The 21,454-nt window shown below is 64.9% G+C and overlaps 1 protein-coding gene across 9 annotated transcripts in view; it reads right to left on the minus strand.

Moving 5' to 3' along the window:
• Positions 1-30: 30 nt before the first annotated feature.
• MROH1 (maestro heat like repeat family member 1) overlaps positions 31-21,454 on the minus strand; it is a 67,173-nt gene continuing 45,749 nt past the window's right edge. For 6 of the 9 annotated variants that reach the window (XM_041768694.1, XM_041768698.1, XM_041768699.1 and 3 more), the window contains 26 exons: positions 21,222-21,274; positions 20,646-20,753; positions 20,233-20,352; positions 20,023-20,145; positions 19,151-19,297; positions 19,042-19,068; positions 18,157-18,279; positions 17,912-17,991; positions 17,690-17,801; positions 17,511-17,606; positions 16,888-16,992; positions 14,496-14,631; positions 14,277-14,389; positions 13,239-13,391; positions 7,852-8,006; positions 5,700-5,865; positions 5,015-5,211; positions 2,686-2,823; positions 2,414-2,528; positions 1,881-2,027; positions 1,618-1,806; positions 1,288-1,443; positions 1,085-1,211; positions 891-993; positions 755-820; positions 31-342 (listed from right to left, as the gene is read on the minus strand). In XM_041768694.1, the coding sequence (XP_041624628.1) occupies positions 198-342; positions 755-820; positions 891-993; positions 1,085-1,211; positions 1,288-1,443; positions 1,618-1,806; positions 1,881-2,027; positions 2,414-2,528; positions 2,686-2,823; positions 5,015-5,211; positions 5,700-5,865; positions 7,852-8,006; positions 13,239-13,391; positions 14,277-14,389; positions 14,496-14,631; positions 16,888-16,992; positions 17,511-17,606; positions 17,690-17,801; positions 17,912-17,991; positions 18,157-18,279; positions 19,042-19,068; positions 19,151-19,297; positions 20,023-20,145; positions 20,233-20,352; positions 20,646-20,753; positions 21,222-21,274 (3,200 nt within the window). In that variant the 3' untranslated portion in view covers positions 31-197. Of the gene's footprint in view, positions 343-754; positions 821-890; positions 994-1,084; positions 1,220-1,287; positions 1,444-1,617; positions 1,807-1,880; positions 2,028-2,413; positions 2,529-2,685; positions 2,824-5,014; positions 5,212-5,699; positions 5,866-7,851; positions 8,007-13,238; positions 13,392-14,276; positions 14,390-14,495; positions 14,632-16,887; positions 16,993-17,510; positions 17,607-17,689; positions 17,802-17,911; positions 17,992-18,156; positions 18,280-19,041; positions 19,069-19,150; positions 19,298-20,022; positions 20,146-20,232; positions 20,353-20,645; positions 20,754-21,221; positions 21,275-21,454 lie in introns of all 9 variants that reach the window. The other 3 variants (XM_041768702.1, XM_041768700.1, XM_041768703.1) reach the window with 3 other exon arrangements.

Consider the following 21,454-nt stretch of genomic DNA (forward strand, 5'->3'; position numbering starts at 1 on the left):
AAGGAGAGACTGTGACCTCACACTCCCACGCCGTCTGAGGAGCCAGTGGCTTTATTGGGAAGGGGGGGTACAACCACTTGCTCCCCGGCCCGCGCTTGGCCTCCGGCAGCCCCCTCCAGAAGGGCAGGTGTTCAGCCCCTGGCTCCTCCGGCAGGGGGTGCCATGGGGCTCTCCGGGCGGGGGTGGGGTGGGGTGGTTCAGGCGCAGACCCGCGGTGACTGCTCGCAGGGGTGGCGGGTGGCGCTGCAGGGGGGCCTCAGGCGAACTTCACCAGGCGGCCCAGAGTCTCTGCAGCCTTCATGCGCACCAGGGGGGCCGGGTCCTTGAGGAGGAGCTGGAGGGCTGGGGGCAGGGAGCCGCTGCCAGGGGTCCGCCGGGCCCCCCAGGGACACCCCGCCCACAGGCCCCGCCAGGCCGGCCCCTCCCCTTCCCCGTCCACCGAGCCTGGGGGGCCAGGACCCCATGGTGCACCCCCACCCCGCGCGGGGCCACCTGCCCACCACTCTCCTAAGACAGGCCTCTGCCGGGAGCGCCTGGGAGCCAACGGAAAGATAGTTTTTCCTTTTTTAGTGTTTTTTAAGCTCTTTTGGAACAGTTAAGAAGTTTCCGTGAATTACTAGAGACGATGAGGTCACCAGTGACAGGGGAAAAATCCTTGAAATCCAGGAAAATCACTTAGTCCCCCCTGGTGCCCACAGGTCAGTGAGGCCCCGCGCAGGCCGACAGGTTGGGGGCGGGGGCCTGACCGGCTCACCTGCAGTCAGCTGCTCCAGGTCCACCTGTGGCCGCTGCTCCGGCTCCACGTGCAGCACCAGGAACCCTGGGGGGCGGGGGGGGGGGTCAGGGAAGGCCGGGCTGGGGGCGGGGCCGCGCGCGGGGGCGGGGCTCACCCGTGAGCATGGGGGCGGCGGCGCGGACGTCCTCCCAGCTGCTCTTGAAGTAGAAGAGGCCGGTGCTCACCAGGCGGCCCAGCAGCTCGGGGAAGTGGTGCATCTGCGGGAGCGGGGGCAGCGGGGGGCCCTGAGTCCCGCCCGTGCCCCCCCCCCGGCCCCCCCCCCCCCCCCCCGCCGCGCCGCCCTCTCACCAGGAGCTTGCAGGTGGTGTTGAGGAACTCCCCGAAGTGTAGGCCCCGCCCCTCCTGCAGGTGCTTCTGGAGGGCGGTCGCCAGCTCGTCGCACTGCAGGTTGGGGCCGCACATGCGCAGCGCAAACCTGCAGGCCTGCGGGACAGCACGCTGAGCCCCCGCCCAGAGCCAGGCCCGCCCGCCCTCCCCGGCGGCCCACTCACGCTGGTCACGGGGCCTTGGGGGTCCTGCAGGTGCAGCAGCAGGGGCACCAGCCCGCCCACCACCTGCTCCAGGAACACGTCCTCACAGCGCCCCCCGCAGGCCTTGTTGAGATGCCCGAAGAGGCGGATGGACGCAGAGCGGAGCTCCATCTTCTCCTGATGAGGGGCGGGGAGGGGGGGTCACCAGCGCGGGGCTTGGGGGCGTCCCGGCGTCGTGGACTGACAGGCTGGCAAGAAGGCCCCTCGGGGGTGGGGTGGGGAGATGGTGCCAGCAGAGGGTCAGCAGGGGGCGGGGCGCCTGGGCGGGGGAGGCCCCCACGCCCCACCTACACTGTCGAAGAAGGGCCGGATCCGGATGGCCACGTGTAGCAGCACCGGGTGCAAGTCCTGGGGCTCCACCAGGTCCAGCAGCCTCGCCAGGCCCACCATGGCCTCCAGGGCCACCAGGCTGTGAGGGTCGTCCCTGTCGTCCAGGCCGCCGATGACAGCCGTCAGGAGCTGGGGGCCATGCGCCCGCACCTGGGGAGGCCCCGCACTCAGCAGCAGGGCACGGGGCCGGCCCCCACCCCGCTCTCCCTCCCACACCCACTCACCTTATCCGGGGAGCCGGAGGCCACGTTGGCCAGGCCTCGCAGCACCAGCCGCCGCACGCTGGCACAGGTGTCCTTCTGCCGGGCCGCCAGGTTGTCCAGCAGCGACTCCAGGAGCATGAGGTCGTTGACCACGTTGCTGTTGAGCAGCTGGAGGCGGACCCGCTGTGAGCACCTGTGCCCCCCCGCCCCCACCCCGTCCAGGCCACCTCCCGGCGGCAGTGCCCACTTCCTGCCACTGCACCGCTGGGCGCCCCCGGCCAGACTCGCTGTGAGGAGTGGACGGCCGAGGCCTGTTCCCTCCAAGGTCCTGACCCTGCCACCCTCGGGGCAGGTTTTGGCAGCGTCAGCCATGGAGCAGCGACCAGGGAGGCTTGGGGCCCTGGCCAGCGGCCCGCCCGCCCCCCGAGGGCCCCGCAGACTGCCCAGCTCAGGCCTCCCGTCCCTGGGCCTGGCCTGATGGGCCCTGCGCCCGGCAGCACCAAGCAGGAGCGGGGCAGGGCGCCCCCGGGCCCCCCGGAGCAGGCAGCTCCTACCTCAGCCAGGAAGCCCGTGGACGTGACCCGCTGGATTTCGTACACGCTGCTCTGCGTGCACACGAGCGCCTTCATCACCAGGGGCAGCCGGGGGCCGGCAAACTTGGCCATGGCGCTAGGGAGGGGGCCCCAGCGTGAGTGCCGGGCCTCGGGCTCCCGCCTCCCCATCCTGCTCCATGGGAGGCCTGCCGGAAGCGCACAGCCGCCCAGGGTGGGGGGTTCCCACTGGGCCCGCCGGCTCCCACGTTCCCCTGGGGTAGCCTGCACAGAACCTGGCCAGCCGAGTGACCCCCTCCTCATGCCCCGCCGACGTCCTGAGCAGCTGCCAGCCTCCCTCCAGCTCCATGCGCTGCACCACGTCCTCATTGCCGCCCCGAAGCAGCATGGCCTGCAGAGCATCGGCTGCGGAGCTGTGGGACACATGGGGATGGATCTGGGGGCGGGGGGCCTGGAGCGCCCCTCACCTTGGTGCCCCACACCCCTGCACAGACTCCTGCTCTTGGGAGAGATGTCCCTGGGCTGCAGGGCCTGGGCCCTGCCAGCGGCACCCTCCAGGGAGGCCCGTGGGCCCTCCCCTCCGCTGGGCACCTCGAGGGTGCTCTGGACCCTCAGCTCAGGGAGGCTGTTAGTGCTTGTGGCCGCCTGTCCCTGTGACGGGCAGGTGGGGGCTCTGCAGGCAGCGTCCCCAAGCCCTCCAGCACCGTTAGGGTAACAGCCTTCAGGGTTTTTCACTTGCCTTGAAAACCTTCATTTAATTAAGAAATGAAAAAAAGAGACAGTTATTGAAAGTGAAACTAAAGTCAGGTCAGAGTCTCGTGCGGGGCTCTTGGACAAGTGGCAGAGGGGACCCAAGGTCAGCGGGCTGCGTGGAGCAGGGTCCGCCAGGGACCCGAGAAGTGGCCCCGCGCAGCCAGTTCCTGTACTGCAGAAGGCCCCGCTGTCACCCGTGTGCAGCCCACCCGGGGGAGCCCGGTCCCGGGGAAGGGATGGCAGGTGGGGCTCCATGGTGGCAGGGACCCCTCCCTGCCGAGGCCAGGCTGTGGCCGGAGCTGCAGTGGCTACAAGCTCAGCCCCGGGTGGGATGGCAGGGGTGGCCGTGCCCGCGGCTCGGCCCTGTGGTGCTTGGCTGTCGCATGTCCCTGGCAGGAGGGGCTGGGGCCACCTGGGGTTGAGCAACGGCCTCGTGCCCAGCTCGGGTCGGTCAGTGGCAGGCAGGCAGCAGGGGCAGGGCCCCCGTCCTGGGTGTAGGGGGGCGCAGGCATGCATCTGGCACCTGCAGGGCCTCGTACCAGAGCCGGAGCCCAAGCAGTGCTCCCCCAGGCTCTCAGAACCGCGTAGGAGCACCCCTCCCCGGCAAGTGGCCACCTGGCGCTCACGCCCTGCCCTGGCCAGCAGGCATGTGCCCCTGGGAACCCCTGGCCCAAAGGTGGACACCCACCCGGGGCGGCGCACTTCCCCACGACTCAGGCAACAGCTGGGGGGGACGGATCCTCCAGTAGGCTCCTGCCACGCTGCGGGGGGCGGGTGCTCGTCCTCCGACCCAGGCGGCTGCGGAGGGCACCCCTTGAGCCACCACCACGAGTCCCGCGAGGCGCAGCCTTGGCTGAGGCACATGCAGTCGGGGAAGGGCGCCTCCCGGCCTGTCCACCTGCTGCCCAGACCCGTCCCGGGCGTGGCCGGGAGAGCAGTCTGCGTGCCTGGCCCATGGGCCCCTGCCTGGAGCCGGCTCTGCACCTGCCCTGGCCCAGGGGCCGCGGGGGCTCGGGACCCACAGGCCCCAGAGCTCACAGGCCACGGAGTGCGGTCCCCGCGTGCCAGGCCGGGGCTGGTTCCGGGGGGGGGGGTCTCGCCAATCCCTTACCGCCTGCTCCGGGCACAACCCGGCAGCCGCTGGCACACGGCCCCTCCCTGAGCGGCCAAGGCTCCTGCGGTGGAGCAGCCCCGGGGGGAGGCGGGCTGACGTGCTCCTGTCCCCCCAGGGGTCCCTCGGGCTCCAGTGGCCGACACCGGGCTGCCGGAGTCCCTGCCACCACGGGGCCGACGCCAGGCTGCCGAGCGCTCCCCGCACGCAGCTGCGCCCGCCGTCCTAGTCTCCTGCCCCACGGCCGCATGGCCCCACAGCGAGAATCCCAAAGCCCTAGCAGAGCTGAGGGGGAGGGGGTCTGACCTGGGAGGCACAGTGCGCCCGAGGACGGCGCCCCATGGGGTGTAGACGGGGCAGGGACCAGGAGCCCCAGGCCCCACCCGCACCCCAAGCCCGCCCCTCCACTCCATCTTGTGAAGGTGGCACAGCCGAGTGTCCCGCACCACCCCCACAGGCCACCCCACAGGCTGGCAGCTGCCTCCGCCCCACGGTCCCATCCCAGACCCACCAGAGGACGGGAGGGGCTCAGGCAGGGAGGCTGCATCCCCAGCACCGACGTGTGACCCGAGGCCAGCACCAGCTCCCCAGGCACACCCGAGACGCTGAGCCAAGGCCCCAGTGCCCGGCCCAGCCTTCCCGTCCTGTCCCTCACGGCCAGGGAGCCAGACACGCGTGTGCTCGCACACACGCACACGCTCCTGCAACCGTGCTGGGGCGGGAGGCGAGGACCCGCTTACCTGCAGGGCTCCAGGCTCCTCGGGGCCACAGCAGAGCCCGCACCCTTCCTCTCCTTGGCCTGCAGGTTCCGGGGCAGCGCGACGCCCACGGTGCAGCTGATGCGCAGCAGGAGCGCCGCGAACAGCTGCGGGTAGAGCTCGAGCACCGCGGGCCCGGACGCCGGCGCGCTCATGACCTCGCACAGTGCACACGTGGCCTGGGGGCGGGGGGGGCACGTCAGGCTGGGCTCTGCGGGACCCTCGGACCCTCGCGAGGCCGCATGAAGGCCGGGCCCGCCCCCAACTCGCCCGAAGCGCCCTGGGGCACCCCACGTGCGCAGAGATCTGGCTCCTGGGGGCGGGAGCCGCGGCCTCGCTGGGTCCCTGGCAGGCGCGGGGGCAGGGTGGCCCCCCTTGGGACAGGCCCCCGACCATCTGCTCTTGATTCCACAGCAGTGAAAAGGGGGAAGCAGCTCCAGCAGCCGCTGTGCCGACGCCGTGGCCTCGCCTTCCCGCGGGATGGGGGCTTCCCTTGGGGCCAACAGCTGCGAGGCCTTTATGAGCCAGGGCCCCCCCCCCGGCTGCCAGGCGCCCGAGGGGGGCACCCAGGCCACCTGTGGGTCCTCCCGCCAGCAGCCCCACAGCCCCTCCCCGGCCTCCGGGAGTGGGGAGCAGGCCGGGCGGGCAGCCCCGGGGCCCCACTCACCGCGAGGGGCAGCAGTGTGGCCACGCGGCCCGGAGAGCTGCTCAGAAGGAAGGCCCGGGTCTCCTTGAACGGGACGTCCTTGCTCAGCTTCTCCAGGAGCAGCCCCAGGACCTGGGTGGTGAGGCTGGGCTCCACGGCCAGCGCCCGCCACAGGGTGCAGGTGTGGCTGCAGCGGGACGGAAGGACGGTCACCCCCGGGCCCCAGACGCGCCGCCAGACCTCCCCCGCTGCGGGGGGGGGGACCCCAGCCTCGGCCCGGGGATCTGCAAACAGATGGCGAGCTGAGCTGGCAGCAACGAACCCCGAGCCCCGAGACGCGGCTGAGAGGGCAGCCACAGCCCCGCAGGCGGCATGGGACAGGACGCGGGCGGGGGGCAGGAGGCGTGGGGGCCGCCTCCACGCACAACCGTGGGCCGGCGACGGGAGAAGTGCCCTGGGGCTGAGCAGAGACAGGACAGCAGGCGTCCCAGAAGCAGAGGACGGACAGTGCTCAGCACGGGGGGCAGCAAGGCCACGGCTGCCTGGCGGGGGGGGGGGGGGGGGCGGGACGTGCCTCCTCCCGCACGCTGAACCCTCGACGAGCTCGACTCCTGCCAGGTGAACGCACCTTCAGATCCCAAAAGGAGAGTCTGCACACCCTCTCCGAGGAAATGCCGGAAGATGGGCCGCAGGCAGAAGGGACCAGATGCCACCACGAGGGACAATGCGTGTGCCCACCAGGAGGTGAGCTGTGCCACGTGGGGGCGGGGACACCGGGGAGCCTGCACCTGCACCCAGGGCAGGGAACAGCTCACTCTCGGCACGTGGCCTCGTGGACCAAACACCCACGGCACCGACGCGGCAGCGAAGGGCCATGTCGTGTTCTGATAACTTTGCTTCTGGACAAATTTTAATTTCATGTGATTTTCACAGTCATGAACTAGCCTCTGGCTTTCTTTGCCAGCTACTTGTGAGATTAAAACCCACCCTGGAGGGGATCCCAGGGTGGCTCAGGGATTGAGCGTCTGCCTCCGGCTCAGGGCGTGACCCCGGGTCCTGGGATCAAGTCCCGCATCGGGCTCCCCGCAGGGAGCCTGCTTCTCCCTCTGCCTGGGTCTCTGCCTCTCTGTGTCTCGTGAATAAATAAAATCTTAAGAAAAAAACCAACCCACCCTGAGCTCACAGGTTGTGCACAACACGTGGTGGGCCGGACCTGGCCAGGGCTGCCCTGGCGCCACAGCGCGGGAATGAGCCGTGCGGCCCGATGACGGGCAGGGCCACGTAGAGGGGGCAGAAGGAAACGCCCCATGACTGTGTTTACGCGGATTGTGTCATCGGAGCTCAACACCGAGCACAACGCGTGTCTGGGGACAGCTGTCGGGCAGCAGCAACATTTCTGGGTTTGGAGCTCGGGGCACAGGGCACGGCCTCCACGAACAGAGAAGCCAAAGCACGAAGAGCCAAGCGTGGGAGGCGCGGCCACGGCCCGGAGAGCTGGTGGCCACCACCAGACCCTCCTGGTCAATGTGGGCGTGGAGGGGGCCCCACGTGCAGAGGTCCAGCACCCCGAGAGCCGGGCTCTGTGCGCACGGGTCCCTCTCGGGGCAGCTGCTGGAAGACCAGAAACCGCGCAGGACTTCAGAACTCATTTTGGGGAAAACAAACTCCTAAAAAAGGCCGTGTCGAGCTAGAAAGAGACAAGAATGAGGATCCAGAAGGAAGAGGGGAGACAGAAGTCCCAGATGGGGCTGGACGCCCGCCTCGCCGCAGCAGAGGCACGACGTGGCCTTCACGCCGGAAGGACAGGCGGACAAAGAAAGGCCGGCAGGGGCAGGACGGAGAGAGGCGCGAGGGCCGAGGGCGCCCCGTGGGGGACGGGCTCCTGCCTCCGAGCGCCTCCGCACAAGCAGAGCGGACGCGAGTCAAGGGGAGGTGCGCGCACAAGCAGAGGCGCCGACAGCGGGGCCGGGCCCGGGGGAGCACGCAGCTCGGGGCCCTCCCAACAGGCAGACAGCAAAAGCCAGGGCGCGGGCCTCAGGCGGAGGGACCCTTCCAGCTCGAGGACGGGTTGCTCCAGATGGTGGCAGGTGCCCCGCAGGGGCCAAGCTGGGACACAGAGTGCAGGAGGGGCTGGGGGCAGGCGGACCCCGCGCAGCCCGCAGGTGCCAGATACCTGTCAAAGGGCAGGGGGCTGCCCAGGAGGCTGGTGACCACCGCGGCACAGTGCTGGGACGCCAGGAGGTGCACGCTGCGCTGGGCGGCCTGCAGGACGTACTCCTCTCGCGTCTCCTGCAGCTTGGAGCGAAGCACGCTCACGATCTCAGGCACCTGAGGGCGGGGAGCCACGGAGGTCAGGCCGGGCACGCACACGCGCACACACACACTGGGAGCCCTTCCCGCACCAGCAGAGCACAGGCGCCTGGGGCGCAGGGGGGCACAGGAGGAGGCTGCGGGTGCATACGGAGGCCCAACTGCGCCTGCCGGGCCCTCTCCGCCAGGAAGGGCAACACAGCCGCCTGCTGCCCAGACACGGCCGCCCTTCGCCAGGCGAGCGGTGAGCGCCACCCCAGGACAGGGAGCGCGGGGAAGGGGACGCAGGTCCTTGGACGGTCCCAGAAGCCGGGGGCCATCAGGAGGGGGCAGACAGAGCGGAGCTGCAGGCAGCCGGTGCCCCTCCGGGCCCACCCAAGCCAAGGGCCTGGCTCCACAGCCAGTCGGGGGCCCACTGGCCCAGCACGGCAGGCAGGCCCCCTTGTGGGCACCGCCTCGTCGCTACAGGCCCCGGGCCCACGGCGAGGGACTATGGCCCAGCACGGGGAGCCCCTACTGTCGAGGCTGCACAGCGGGGAGGACAGCTGACGAGACACGGTCCCCTGGACAGGGCAGCGCTGGCCGAGGACCCCACCTGAGGGGTGGGGGTGGGGGAGCAGGAGGAGCAAGAAGGGCAGGGCACAGCTCTGGTGAGGGAACGTTCCAGGCCAGGCCCACGCCTGCTCATGCGGTAGCGCATCTCGTGTGTGGGGGACAAGGGCTGTGGATCTCGGCTGGGGAGGGCGTGGGCGGCACCGGGACAGGGGGACACCAGGACACTTGTCTTCTACAACTTTGGAGTTGGGCCAGGGGGCTGATCTCCCGGCTGCTGAAGCGTTAGCACCCCGGCGCCAGAGTCCTGCTCCTGCTGACCTGGACCCGTCCCCCTGCATGCCCTGTGCCTTGTCACACGCTGCCACAGGCCTGCCACAGAGCACCACATCCTCTAAACCGGCCTGGGGCGCCCTGGCAGCGAGGACACGCGGGCTGGATGCGCGCCTCCACGCGCACCCGGTGGCCCTCGTGGCTGTGAGTCCCCTTGGCTCCCCCAGGCCCTGCGCCCAGGTGCGGAGCCCGCGTCCCCGCAGCAGCCCGTCCCCGCAGGGCGGGCTCGCCGGCACCCTGAGCAAGTTGCTTCTTGTCCTTCGCTCACTTTGCATTTTCCTTTCGGGAACAGTGGCTCTTTCTCCTGACTTGTCTTGTCAGAGGTGTTTCTAACCGTTTCAGTGGGGTTGTCCATCTTCTCTACCCTTTTCCTCGCTCCGGCGTATTTCACGAAGCAGCAAGCAGGCCCTGGCGTGTGCGGCCGGTGAGCGTGGCAGCAGGTCCCGAGCTTGGGGGGGGCGGGCCAGCGCCCTGCTTCCCTGACCGGCGGGGCCCAGGGTAGGGTCTGCGTTCCGACGGCCCACCACGTGGGGCTCAGCCTGCACGCCCTGCACCTTCTGGACTGTTCCAGGCTCACCTTTACCCGCCCAAGGCCTGTCCTCCCGGCAGCAGCCCCTTATGCTCTCTTGCCTCGTGGTCCCTTCCCTGAGGCTCCGTGGAAGCAGGACTCCCTGCTGCAGGGTTGGCCCGTGTAGGCGTGCGAGTCAGTGGTCTCCAGTGTGTTCCCAGGGTTGTGCAGCATCACCCCCAAAAGCAGCCTCATCTGCATCGGCCACCCCTCCGGAGCCCCGGGCCCCCCTTCCGACCCCATGGACTCGCCACACGAACGGACTCACACACTGTGTGGCCTTTGGTGACTCGTTTCTTTCATTGTGCACCACGTTTGCAAGGTGCATCCACATGTAGGTGTGCCGGTGCTTCCCTGCTCTGGGCTGCTGGATGATACTTCGTTGCAAGGATACGACTCGTTTCATTTATGTTTATTAATCGACAGGCATTTGCGTTGTGTCCCTTCTTCGGCCATTATGGTTGCTGCTGCGAGTGTCTACGTCCAGGTCTTTGTGTGGATGTGTCTCTGCTTCTGGGCACAGGCCTCGGAGCGGAGCTGCTGGGCCCCGGGTGAGCCTGCTGCAACGCTGCACGGCAGTAGGCGCGTTTTGACTCCACTGTGTCCCATTTCCTTGGCTTCCCTGCAGCTTCCCTCCAACCCAAGAGGCCCTGCTCCTGCTTCCGACACCGCTGAGGCTAGGAGCCTGCGGTGTGGCTTCCTGTCTCGCCCTCTCTGCTCAGTTTCACAACGTGCTCTATTTGAGGATCGCTGCCTGTAGGGGTCGAGGGCTCAGTCCAGTCACATGTCACTTGCTAGGACCACATTTTCTGATTTGATGTCAGAGAAATTTAGAGTCTAACGGCGACCTGGTGTGTCTAAGAGGACCCCTGCCAAGGTCTGTCAGGACAGGAAGGAAAATGACAGCCCACCAAGGCATCTGTGGGTACAAGATGCCAGCGTGCCACGTCACACATAAGACAGACACGCTCAAAGTGTGAACCTGGGTCAGCAATGCAGTCCCCTGGGGGAGGTGTGTGGAGTGCCATGTCTGTGAGCCTGAGCTGGAAAGGATACTGTGCAAAAAGCAGCACCCTGAACACCCGCCCGCCAGCTCAGTACGTTGCGCCTGTGGAGAGGAGCCTGGATCTATCACGAGTGGGTGGGACCCAAAGCTATAAAACTCCTAGAGCAAAAAAACAGGAAAAAGCTTCATGACATTGAATTTGGCAATAATTTCCCGGATATAAAAGAACAGGCAACAAAAGCAAAAATACAGTGGCACCTGAGCAGCTCAGTCGGGTGAGCATCTGCCTTCAGCTCAGGTCATGATCCCAGGGTCTGGGATCCCTGCTCAGGGAGGAGTCGGCTTCTGCCTCTGCCCCTCCCCCTGCTTGTGCTCTCTCTCAAACAAAATCTTCAAAAAAAAAAAAAGAAGAAGAAAAAAGAAAAATACAGGACTATAGCAAACTCAAAGACTTCTGTGTACACGGGGCAGCTCGTTGGTAGAGCATGCGACTCCTGAGCTCAGGGTCACAAGTTCAAGCCCCTCACTGGGTGTAGAGCTTTCTTAAAAAACAGACAAACAAAACTTTTATGCATCAAAGGACACAATCAACAGAGTGAAGAGGCAACCTGGGAACTTGGGGAAAAAACACCTGTAAATCATACATCTGATACCACGCTAATATCCAGAATATATAAAGAACTACATCCCAACAACAACAAAAATTAAACAACAGGATTTTAAAATGGGCAAAGGACATGAACAGAATTATCTCCAAAGCAAATGTACAAATGGCCAACAAGCACATCAAAAGATGCCCACCGTTGCTAATTGTGAGGGAAATGAAGTCAAAACCATTAGGAAGTACCATCTCACACCTGGCAGGGTGGCCACTAGAAAAAAGAAAAACAGGTAACACGTGTTGGCAGAGATGTGGAGAAACTGGAACCCGTGTGCACCGTTGGTGGGAGTGCAAACTAGTGCAGCCACCGTGCAAAGCAGTACGGCAGGTCCTCAAATGGTAAAAACAGAATTACCGTATCACCAGAAATTCCATGCCAGATATTTACCCAAAGAACAGAAAGCAAGATCACGGAGAGACACCTGTACACCCATGTTCCCGGCATCACTTGCATCACCCTGGGATGAACAGGTGAACACCGTGCGGCCTCTACATCCACACACCGGGACCACCATGCCCACTGCCTCCAGCCGGGTCCACCCCCTTCACTCACACAGAGCCACCGGGGCACTTGCTACAATTCAAGTCCAACCTGGGGAGCCCCACCGAATGCAACAATAAAATCCAAACCTTCACCCGGCCAATCCTGTCACGGTGTGTCCCCTTCCCCCGCCACACCTCTCCCAAGTCCAGACCGCCGATGCCTCCCACCCGATACCTCCACACCCGCTACAGCCCTTTGCTCAGTGCCCTTCCCTTTCCAGGGGTCACCAGACACAGTTCCCTTCCTACGTGGCCCTTCCCAATGCTCTTCCATCTTCCCTGTCAGGAAATTCCTGTTCATTCCTCCCCGAGAAGGTGTTTGTGATAACATACATACTCATGCGTGTGCGTGTGTGTGTGTGTGCACGTGCGCGCCTCCAGCAGAGAACTATCCAGGATACACAGGACTTCCACACATCACCAAGAAAAGCACAGACAATCCAGAAAAAAAAACGAGGACACTGGTGTCTTCACAAAGGACGGCCGAGTAGCCAGCAACACGTACAAACCACATAAGCTCCCAGAGGAACACCAACTGGCCTCTCACACCCAGCAGAAAGCATGGCAATGACGTGGCACGCCAGACCCTGCCGCTGCCGGCGGGAGGGGAGCGGTCCCCTGCCTGCAGCGCCACCTGGGACAGCCACACGGGGGCCTCTCCCGCAGGCCCCAGCCCTTCCACCGGTACGTCCCCAACAGAAATGCACCGTGTCCAAAGGATCTGGACTCCGGCAAGCTTGCCCCATGCCCACGGAGGCTGGCGGGTGAGTGAACACGATGCCCCGCAGGAAGGAGTGGTGTGTGACGGACTGTGTGACCTGAGCACTGGGAGAGGCCGCACAAGGGCACGGATGGTGTGATTTCATCTCTGTAAGGTGCAAACCAGGCCGAGCTCTGTACTGCCGGGAGGCGGTGACAGCCTGTGGGGGGTCGGCCTGTGGGACCGGGGGCTCAGGAGCTGGTGGAATGCTCTGCTCCTGCACCTCTGGGAGGCCTCCCAGGGCTGTGTACTTAGGCCAAGTTCACTCTTCTGCTTGGATGCTTTCCAGGCAAACAGGTCTGCCTCTCAGGGGGTCACAGGGCAGGCGTTCCAGCAGTCCCCGGACTCCTGGGGCCTGCAGAGCTACAGGCCCTGAGTGCAGGCACACGCATGTCAGCTGTCCGGCCACATGCACAGACCCAGAGCTGCTGCCAGTGCACACTTGGGAACAACCACATGGACAGCCTCCCACCAAGAGGACACAGGGGTGACAGGGTGAACATGCAGGCAGCAAGGAACAAGTGGCACCTGAGCGTCCTGGGCACGGCCTCTCTGGGCCAGCAGGCTGCAGGACTATCCGGCTGCTGGAGCAGAGTGCCCAGCCAGTGCCCACTCGCTGCAGGGCTCCCTACACCTTACCCCTGCATCTACCTTCCCCTTCCCTCCCCCTCAGTTTCTCAGTAGTTACTTGTGCCAAATTCTGTCCTTTTCGCAGAGCAAGGGGGCCGAGCAGTGTGTGTGCACGGAAGCAGGGGCAGCAGGGGCAGAGGGGGGTGCAGGGCAGCGGGGGGGAGGGGCAGGAGGACCCCAGCAGGCCCCGCCCCAACCTTCTCCTGGAGCATGTTGCCGCGCTCCTTCAGCAGGCAGTTGACCATGACCGTGGCGGCTCGAGAACAGTTCCTGTCGGGGTCTCCCAGGCCCTCAAACATGGTCAGCAGGAGGCTGATGAGCTGCTCCGGGGGGAGGCGCTTCGCAATAATCTAGAAGGATGGTTGTGTCAGAAGAGTGGGAGGATGGGGAGCAGCGCCCACTGCACACAGACCCAGCCGCCGGGTTCTGGGGCTGTCCCCACTTCCGCCCCTCCTCCAGCCTTCCCTGCCCTGTCCAGGGCACCCACACCGGCCCCTGGAGGATGGTCCCTGGAGGATGGTCCCCAGGCGGCCACCGCTGGTCAGAGAGCCTCCAGGAGGCCGCTCCCAACCGGTTGGGGCGGGGAGCTGCTCTGGAGCGCTCCAGACCACAGAGTCAAGGGCAGAGGGCAGCCGTCCTGCCCCAACAGCCCAGCCACGGGCCGGACACCCGTCCCCGTCCTCAGCACAGCAGAGCGAGTGCTGGTTAAAGTGGAGAAGGAGCACACAGGCTAGAGGAGGTCACAAACCACACACGGGAGCCACGAGCACGACAGTGGCTGGACATCCGCCACGTCGGCCCCAAGCACACACGCACTTGCCACTCCACCTGGATTTGCCCAGGGCCAGTCTCTGCCTCCCATTGTCTGAGCACCCGCTCCCTTCTCCCTTCTGTAGGAGAGGAAGCCTCCGGAAGCCCTGAAGGCAATTTCCAGACGCGGAATGGAACTATAGCACTGCCAGGGCACGGGGGCTCCCGGGGTTGGCTCCCCCGGAGCCAGCGGCTGAGCTCCTGACCATGCCCCTGCTGCCGGGCCTCAGAGGGTAGGCCCCAGGAGACAGAGGGAGCGCTGGTCAGAGGCGGTGCCACACCACATTCTCTGAATGGGACCTGCCGATGTGCCCCGTCGCTGCGCCCTGCAGAGCCCGTGGCAGGACGGTACTGACGGCCCAAGAGCCCCTCTCTGCCCCAGACACTGCCGCCCTCCCATCCTTTGTGGCTGCCGCCATAGGTACCTGGGCTATGCTGTTGCAGGTGTGAAAGAGGATGGCAGAGTCGGGGTGCACGAGGCCTTCCTTGAGGGTGAGGAGCCGCTCAGCCACATCATCGCGGTAGTCGCGGGAGAAGCCTTCAGAGGCAGGACGGAGAGTGGAGCTGGGCAGGCGCTTCCCCAGCCCCCAAGGCCCAGGCTCTGCCCCCCAGCCCTCCAGCACCTCTGCCCAGCCAGGGCTCACCCTCATAGCCCAGCTGGAGGTATAGCAGGGCGTAGACGCAGCTCACAGCCTCCTGCCGTGTGGCAGGCCACAGGTCTGCGCACCGCGGGGAGAAGAGGCCTATGAGGAGGCCGAGGTTGTGGAAGGGCACCAGGGCCTAGAGAGGCAGACAGGGAGGGTCCTGCAGACACACTCGGGGGATAGCGGGAGATGGGGACTGGGGCCCAGCCACCTGCAGCACCTGGGCCCTGACATGGGCAGCCATGTGACCAGCACAGCCCCTCGCTAAGCTCCTCCCTCCCCGGAGGAGGGGTTCCCTAGGAGGAGGGCTGCGTAGTAGGTGTGTGCAGGCAGAGGGACATCAGGCTATAGAGGGGGTCCCCCCGGGCAGCAGAGAGGGGCAGGGTGCTGCTGATCCTGGCTGACAGGTGTGGGAAGTTCCCGCCCCTAGAAAGCAGGGGTGTTGTCAGGAGAGGGGCCATGTGAGGTCCCCCTTTCGTCCTAGCTGGGTGCTGGTCCCAGCTTCCAGAGCCTCGTCTTCAGTGCTCATGGAGCCTTGCTCCTCTGCTCTAAGCAAAAGGCCTTGCCCATCCTGGGCCTTGTGACATCACTTACACACCCCTCGGCCTCTGCCTCCACCTGTCCCTGTGGGCCCCCCATCATGTGTGAGGCCTTTTCCGGAAGCCCCCCCGCCACCCGGTCCCTGTCCATGCACAGGCTCCTTTCAGAAAGCGCAGGCCTCTGCCTCTGCTCCCCCGAGGGCCCTCCCGAGCCAGAGTATCCATCAGAGGGAGGCTGGGGTGCTGGGCAGAGCACCTCATGGGACCAGCTGCCATTCCTGCCAGTGAGGTCACACGTCTGTCACCTCACATGCCAGGTGAACTCCAGTTGGACTAGGGTTACGTGAAACGCAGGCCACGAAAGAAGCGGAGTCGGAAAAGCCCACCTAAAGCACACACGGAAGGCAGAAACCATCAGGAAACACACAGCAGATCCGGCCAGGCCAAGAATGAACGTCAGGCTTGTTACCAAACAGATGCTACCAGAACAGAAGAAATAACTAGCAGCAAAACTCTCATCTAAAGGCTGGGGACTGCCACCAGTGCCCACCTCGTTCTGGAAGCACCAGACCACAGAGGGCTCAGAGGCACAGATACTGGGGGGACGGCAGATCGTCAGCATCTGCAAACAGCAAGACTGTATCTGAAAGCACGAGAGCATTAACTAAAACTCATCAGAAATATGAAAAGATGGGCAGCCCACGTGGCTCAGTGGTTTAGGGCCGCCTGCAGCCAGGGGAGTGATCCCGGAGACCCGGGATCAAGTCTCACGTCGGGCTCACTGCAGGGAGCCTGCTCTTCCCTCTGCCTGTGTCTCTGCCTCTCTCTCTCCTCTGTGTAGTCTCATGAATAAATAAATAAAATCTTAAAAAAAAAAAAAAAACTATGAAAAGAACCTTATCAACGGCCTCATTTCTAAATATCCACAAATCCATCCTAACAATAAGCAGTAGGGATCCCTGGGTGGCGCAGCGGTTTAGTGCCTGCCTTTGGCCCAGGGCGCGATCCTGGAGACCCGGGATTGAATCCCACGTTGGGCTCCCGGTGCATGGAGCCTGCTTCTCCCTCTGCCTGTGTCTCTGCCTCTCTCTCTCTCTGTGACTATCTTAAAACAAAACAAAACAAAACAAAAAACTAACAATAAGCAGTAAATACAATTGCAGAAAAAGCTACAAAACCTCCAAAACCAGACCGTGCAGCCCATGCTTCTTAGGGACCTGGAGGTAATAGATGCTACTGCCCAACGAAGTCATCCATCAATTCCATGCAATCCCTACCAAAATCCAAGATCACAACAGGAATATTTTAGGACTGTCAAATTCATCCTAAAATCACCCAGGCTGATGATCTTGTTAAGAACAACTGTGGAGCAAGGAGCAACTTCACGTCAGCAAATACTGAAGCGCGTCCCGAACGTGCACCCCTTGGAACAAGCCCCTGCCCCCCCACTCCGCCCACCCGGAAGGACGTGTCCTTCCCGCAGTGTTCTGAGCATTCCGGCGCTCCTGCCTCGAGTGTCCTCATCGTCTTTTCCCCCTGGTCCCCATCACCCACCCCCTCGTTTAAGGGACACATCCCACATTAATCCCAGCTAATCCACAGGCTCCCAAGGACAAGGGTGCCCATCAGACCTGACTCGGTGGCCAGCCCTGGGGGCGATTCCTGGCCTGATTGCTCTTCTGTCTCCAGAAAGAGGATGGTGGGACTAGTGCAACGTGGGGTGATCCCAGGACAAGCACCAGAGGAGGGCCAGGAAGCTTTTAGGGTGCCCGGGGACATAGGTGCCCTGAGCCAAGGGACCCAGGACTGGGCTGGGGCAGGGGAGCAGCCGTAGGGCCGGGCTGGGTACTCACGCTGACGTGCAGGTGCTCCAGGAAGTACCGCAGCAGGCAGGCACTTAGGCTGAGCGCCCGCACCCTCTCGTGACCCCGTGGAGACTTGATCCATGGGCTCAGATGCTAGGGAAGAGGGGGCTTCACACAGGTGCCAGCTCAGGGGTTAGCCTGGGAAGCAGGAGCCTACGTGCCGCAGGCAAGTCAGCATCCCTGCCAGGCCACCCGCCCCGGCTGCGAGGGCCAGCAGGCCAGGTCAGAGCAGGTCACCCACCGTAGCTCCCGCTCTGCCCCCGTCCTATAGCTCTGGCTGTTCTCAGGAGCCAGGCAGTCCCACCCCTGCAATTGCTGGGAAGGCAGTGAGAGGTGCAGCCTGGCTACCGCCTGCCCCCACTCTACCATCTCAACAACCCTAGACGGTCAGGACCTCCCAGCTGGGGTCCTGCAGGCTCTCTCCGCCCCCCGTGCAGGCTGTGGAGGACGGGACTATAGGCTCCCACCGGGGCTCACCCCCAACTGCACATGTGCCCGGGAAGGCGGGGGCGCTGCCCCTGCTCACAGACCCCCTCCGCAACCCCACCACACACGTGCAGACAGCACCCACCCCCCGGTGCCCACCAGGGCAGGGCGCACCCCCCGCACACCTCCACCATGATCTGCAGGCCCTGGGGGGTCATGTTCCGCCGAAGGAGGCCCGTCAGCAAACCCTCAAGGGCACGCATGGTGTCCAGGTACAGGGACTAGAGAGAGAAGAGGTGCCAGCCAAGCAGTGAGCCTGCCTCCCCCGCGGCCTGCCTGCCGTCCCCGCGGGTGCCCGCCGTACCTCCTGGTGGTCATCCTCCCCCTCAGGCTCAGGCAGCACGGGCAGGACGCTGTGCAGACAGCTGTGGATCAGGTCCGCCTGCACGTGCTCTTCCAGCGCTGGCTCCAGGGAGCTGACGGGGAGTCAAGGGCCCGAGGCCGCTGCACCACCACCCCCTGTCCAGAGGGCACGTGCACAGACGGCAGCCCCCCAGGCTCCCCTCACACCCAGAGAAAAGGATACGCCAGGTAAGTGCAGGCGAGCATGGCCTTCTTCCGAATGGGTGTTCTCAGGGAGTCTGGGGGCTCCGCCTTGATGAACTCCTGGGGGAGCCAGTCCCTGACTCAGCTTCCCCCTCCCCCCTGCCCCTCCGTCAGCCACAGGCCTGGTACTGGCTTCAGGCCAGCTCCGTCCCTCCACCCAAGGGGGCGCTGCGGTCCCCCGATGCGTGTGCCCCCGGTCTGCCCCAGGCCCCGTGCGGCGCTCACCATCATCTGTGCCACCAGCTCTGCTTTCTGGGAGAAGTGGAAGGAGTTGGCCTGTGCGCTGCTGCAGATGGCCTGGCTGGCCATGCACACGCTCTGGACAAGACACAGCTTCAGAGCCGGATCCTGGAAGCACACGGGGCTGCAGGAGGCCGCCCACACCTGCCCCCACGGCTTGGCTCCACCTGAGGTGGTGGCCGCTGCCTCTCCGCCCTTGGGGCTGAACCCAGAACAGGTGGCCACGCAGAGCCAGAGGCCAGACCACAGGCCCTCCCCTCGGTCCGCAGCCACACGCACACGCTCCTGCCTGAGGGACCTCTCAGCCCGTCCTCCAGCTCTCGCCAAAGCCGCACGGACAGGGGCCCGGTGATGGAGCCCCCGCAGCACTCAGCTCTCTGCCTGGCCGGGCACGAAGGGCCAGAAGGAGAGACATCTGTCGGAATATCCTTCCCACCAGCCAACCCAAGAGGGTCCACTCTCTAAGGGAAGCCCAACTGCCCCTACAGAGGCGCAAGCTGGTTAGTGCCAGAGATCCCAGAGAGGAGACATATTAGTGAGGCCAGAGGGGCTGACCGTCGTCACTGAGAGTGAGCCCCGTGAGCATCAGGGAGCAGAGCCCAGCCTGCGGGGCTGCCACCCAGCCACCTAGGAGTCCTTCTGTCCACCCGCCGGCCAGGCCTGAGGCCAGAGCGCTAGCCCCTGGGCCCCCGTCCTGGTCGCGAGAGGAGGAGCTGCTCCGAGGGGAGTGTGGACGGCCCTGGTGCAAGGCTGCAGAAAGCTGTCCCCGTGGATGGGACCAGGGAACCCCCTGAAGCTCACGGCCAGCCCAGCCCCGAGAAGAGAGAAAAGGCAAAGGCATAGTTCACACTTAACTCCTACACACTGTACCTTCGTCTCTACCTTTATTCCCAGAACCTGAACAACAAAAGTGAAAGGAATTAACACAGGCGACTGTGGCGGCCGGGCCCTCCCCAGGGCGCTGTGCCGGGGCGCCCACCTTGGTGCTAAAGTACTGGAATATGTTCCGGAGGATGTCCGACTCGACCTTGGCCAGCACCAGCTCCCGGGGGGCCCGTGCTGCCACGTGGCCGTAACACAGGATCAGCGTGCCCTTCAGCTTTTCCACCTCGTTCTCGTTTCGGTCCTGAGAGGCCAGAGGAGTTGGCAGGGCCTCCGTTACAGTTCATTGCATGCCCCCCAACAGGAGCCCGGCGCTCACACCCCCCAAGTCCCTCTGGAAGAAGGGCAGGGCCGGTCAGCAACATCACAGGTGCCAGCTAAGTGGCGGAAGGTGCCACCTGACGCCGGAGAGAGTCCGCCTATCAGGTCTGCAGAAGCGACAGGCAGGCCAGCCTTAGGCCCACTGGGGGCCACGTGGGGGAGGGAAAGGACCGAGTCAGGGACCAGGTGGGAGGGGGCAAGCAGAAGGGACAGTGGGAGCTGAGAGACAATGGGAGGGGGGGCAGGGTCCAGTGCTCTCTGCCCTGGAGCCCCTCCATCTGTGAGGCCCTGCAGATTCTGCAAATACAACAGGCCGCGGGAGTCCATGCCTCCTGAATCGAGCTTCCCTGAGGATGCAGCCTCCACGGTGCCCGGGGGCAGAGGACACACAAACAGCAGGAGGGCAGCCCCATCCTGGCCCCTGGGAGCCCTCTGGGGGCCGCCTGCCCCTCGTCCCCAGCTGGGAGGGGCACCGCACACCAGGAACCCTGGACCAGACGCCACCTCCCTGCCTCGGCCCCACCTGAGCGCAGGGAGCTCCCCAACGCCCAGCCCCCAGGACCTCAAATCATGGCACCTCGGCCAAGACATAAGCACAGGCCGGTCCCACCTCAGACAGCCCCCTCGCTGTCACCCTGACCCTGGTACCTTAAAAATGTTGAAAATGCCGGTGGATTTTCTGAACACGTCCGACCTCATGAAGTCCTCCAGCTGGGCCAGGACGTCGTCCAGGTGAGAGATGGCACAGATCCCAAAGCAAGAGGCAAGGCCCTAGGGAGGCACACAGGTGCTCTCATACTCGGGCCAGGACACAAGCACACGAGTGCCTGGGGGGCTCCTGGGCACGGTGGCAGCCACCTCACGCTCGGCCTCCTCCTGGTGCCTGGCTGTCTCCAGCAGCTCCTGCAGCTGCTTCCTCACCACCTCCTTGCTGGAGGCGGCGCCCAGCGTGGTTCCAATGCATTTATACAGGAAGTTCTGCAACAGAGCCGAGAAGCAGGGCTGTGCTTGACGCTCCCGTGTGGGCGCCAACCACACGTGGGAGGAGGGGCTGCTGGGAACCCACCACACGGCCACCGCAAACACCATGACAGTTTTGGGCAACAACGTGCGGAGCAAGAGGTGGGGGCAATGGGCTCTGACATGTCCCAGCCACCAGCCACCAGGGATACATCCAGGCACAAAGTCCCACAGAATCAAGCACAGGAACTTGGGAGCCTAAGGCCCATGCCCAGGACCCCTTGTTGTGGGACACCCCGACCCCTGTGCACCTTCTCCTGGGCTATCCCGTTGTAGCAGGGCAGCTGTTTGCACATCTCTAGGCTCAGCTGGCAAATCCACGTGTTGTCAGACACAACAGTCAGAGTGTCGCGAAGGAACTGTGGGCAGGAGCTAGAGCAGTGAGGGGCCAGGAACGCACCCTGCACAGGGCTGGCTGGGGAGGGCACTGAGGCCCCAAGGTGCCCTGTGCAGTCACCCCAGGGCAGTTCCGTGCCACAGCTCACAGTGGCCTGTAGGCGACCTTCGAGTCTGGCCGTGCACACCCTGGGCTGTTGGGTGCACAGTGGGCCAGGCAAGGGCAGCACAGAAGGCTCCTAGGCCAGACGGAGGACCTCAAAGCCCCCATAACGTGCCCCGTCACAGCAGGGCGAGTGATCTGCGAGGGAGGTGGACAGTCCTCACGCCAGGGGCACGGCCTGTCCCCCGCCCCCTAGGTCAAGGCAGCCATCACACGACCGTCGGGGGTGCAGCCCCCACAGGCATCCACTGCCCCGACTCTCCCAACCCAGGCGGAAGCAGGCCTCCGTGCCCAAGATGGGCCACACCCCCGGGGCCCCGGCTCTCACCGCCAGCAGCTTTTCCTCCCACTCCTTCTGTGACAGGGTTTCTTCAGTATGTTCTGAAATGACCAGTCGCTCAGTCAGCCTGGCCCGACCCAGCAAGCAGGAGTGCAATTCAGAGAACCGGGCCCAGGTCCCTGCCCGGCACCCTCCAGATATGCCTCACCCCGTGTTTGGGAGCACCAGGACTGCTCCCACACCCCAAATGCTCCTGGGTGACACCCAGCCTCTCGAGGACA

The sequence above is a fragment of the Vulpes lagopus genome, chromosome 9, assembly GCF_018345385.1.
Source record: "Vulpes lagopus strain Blue_001 chromosome 9, ASM1834538v1, whole genome shotgun sequence".
Classification (NCBI taxonomy): domain Eukaryota; kingdom Metazoa; phylum Chordata; class Mammalia; order Carnivora; family Canidae; genus Vulpes; species Vulpes lagopus.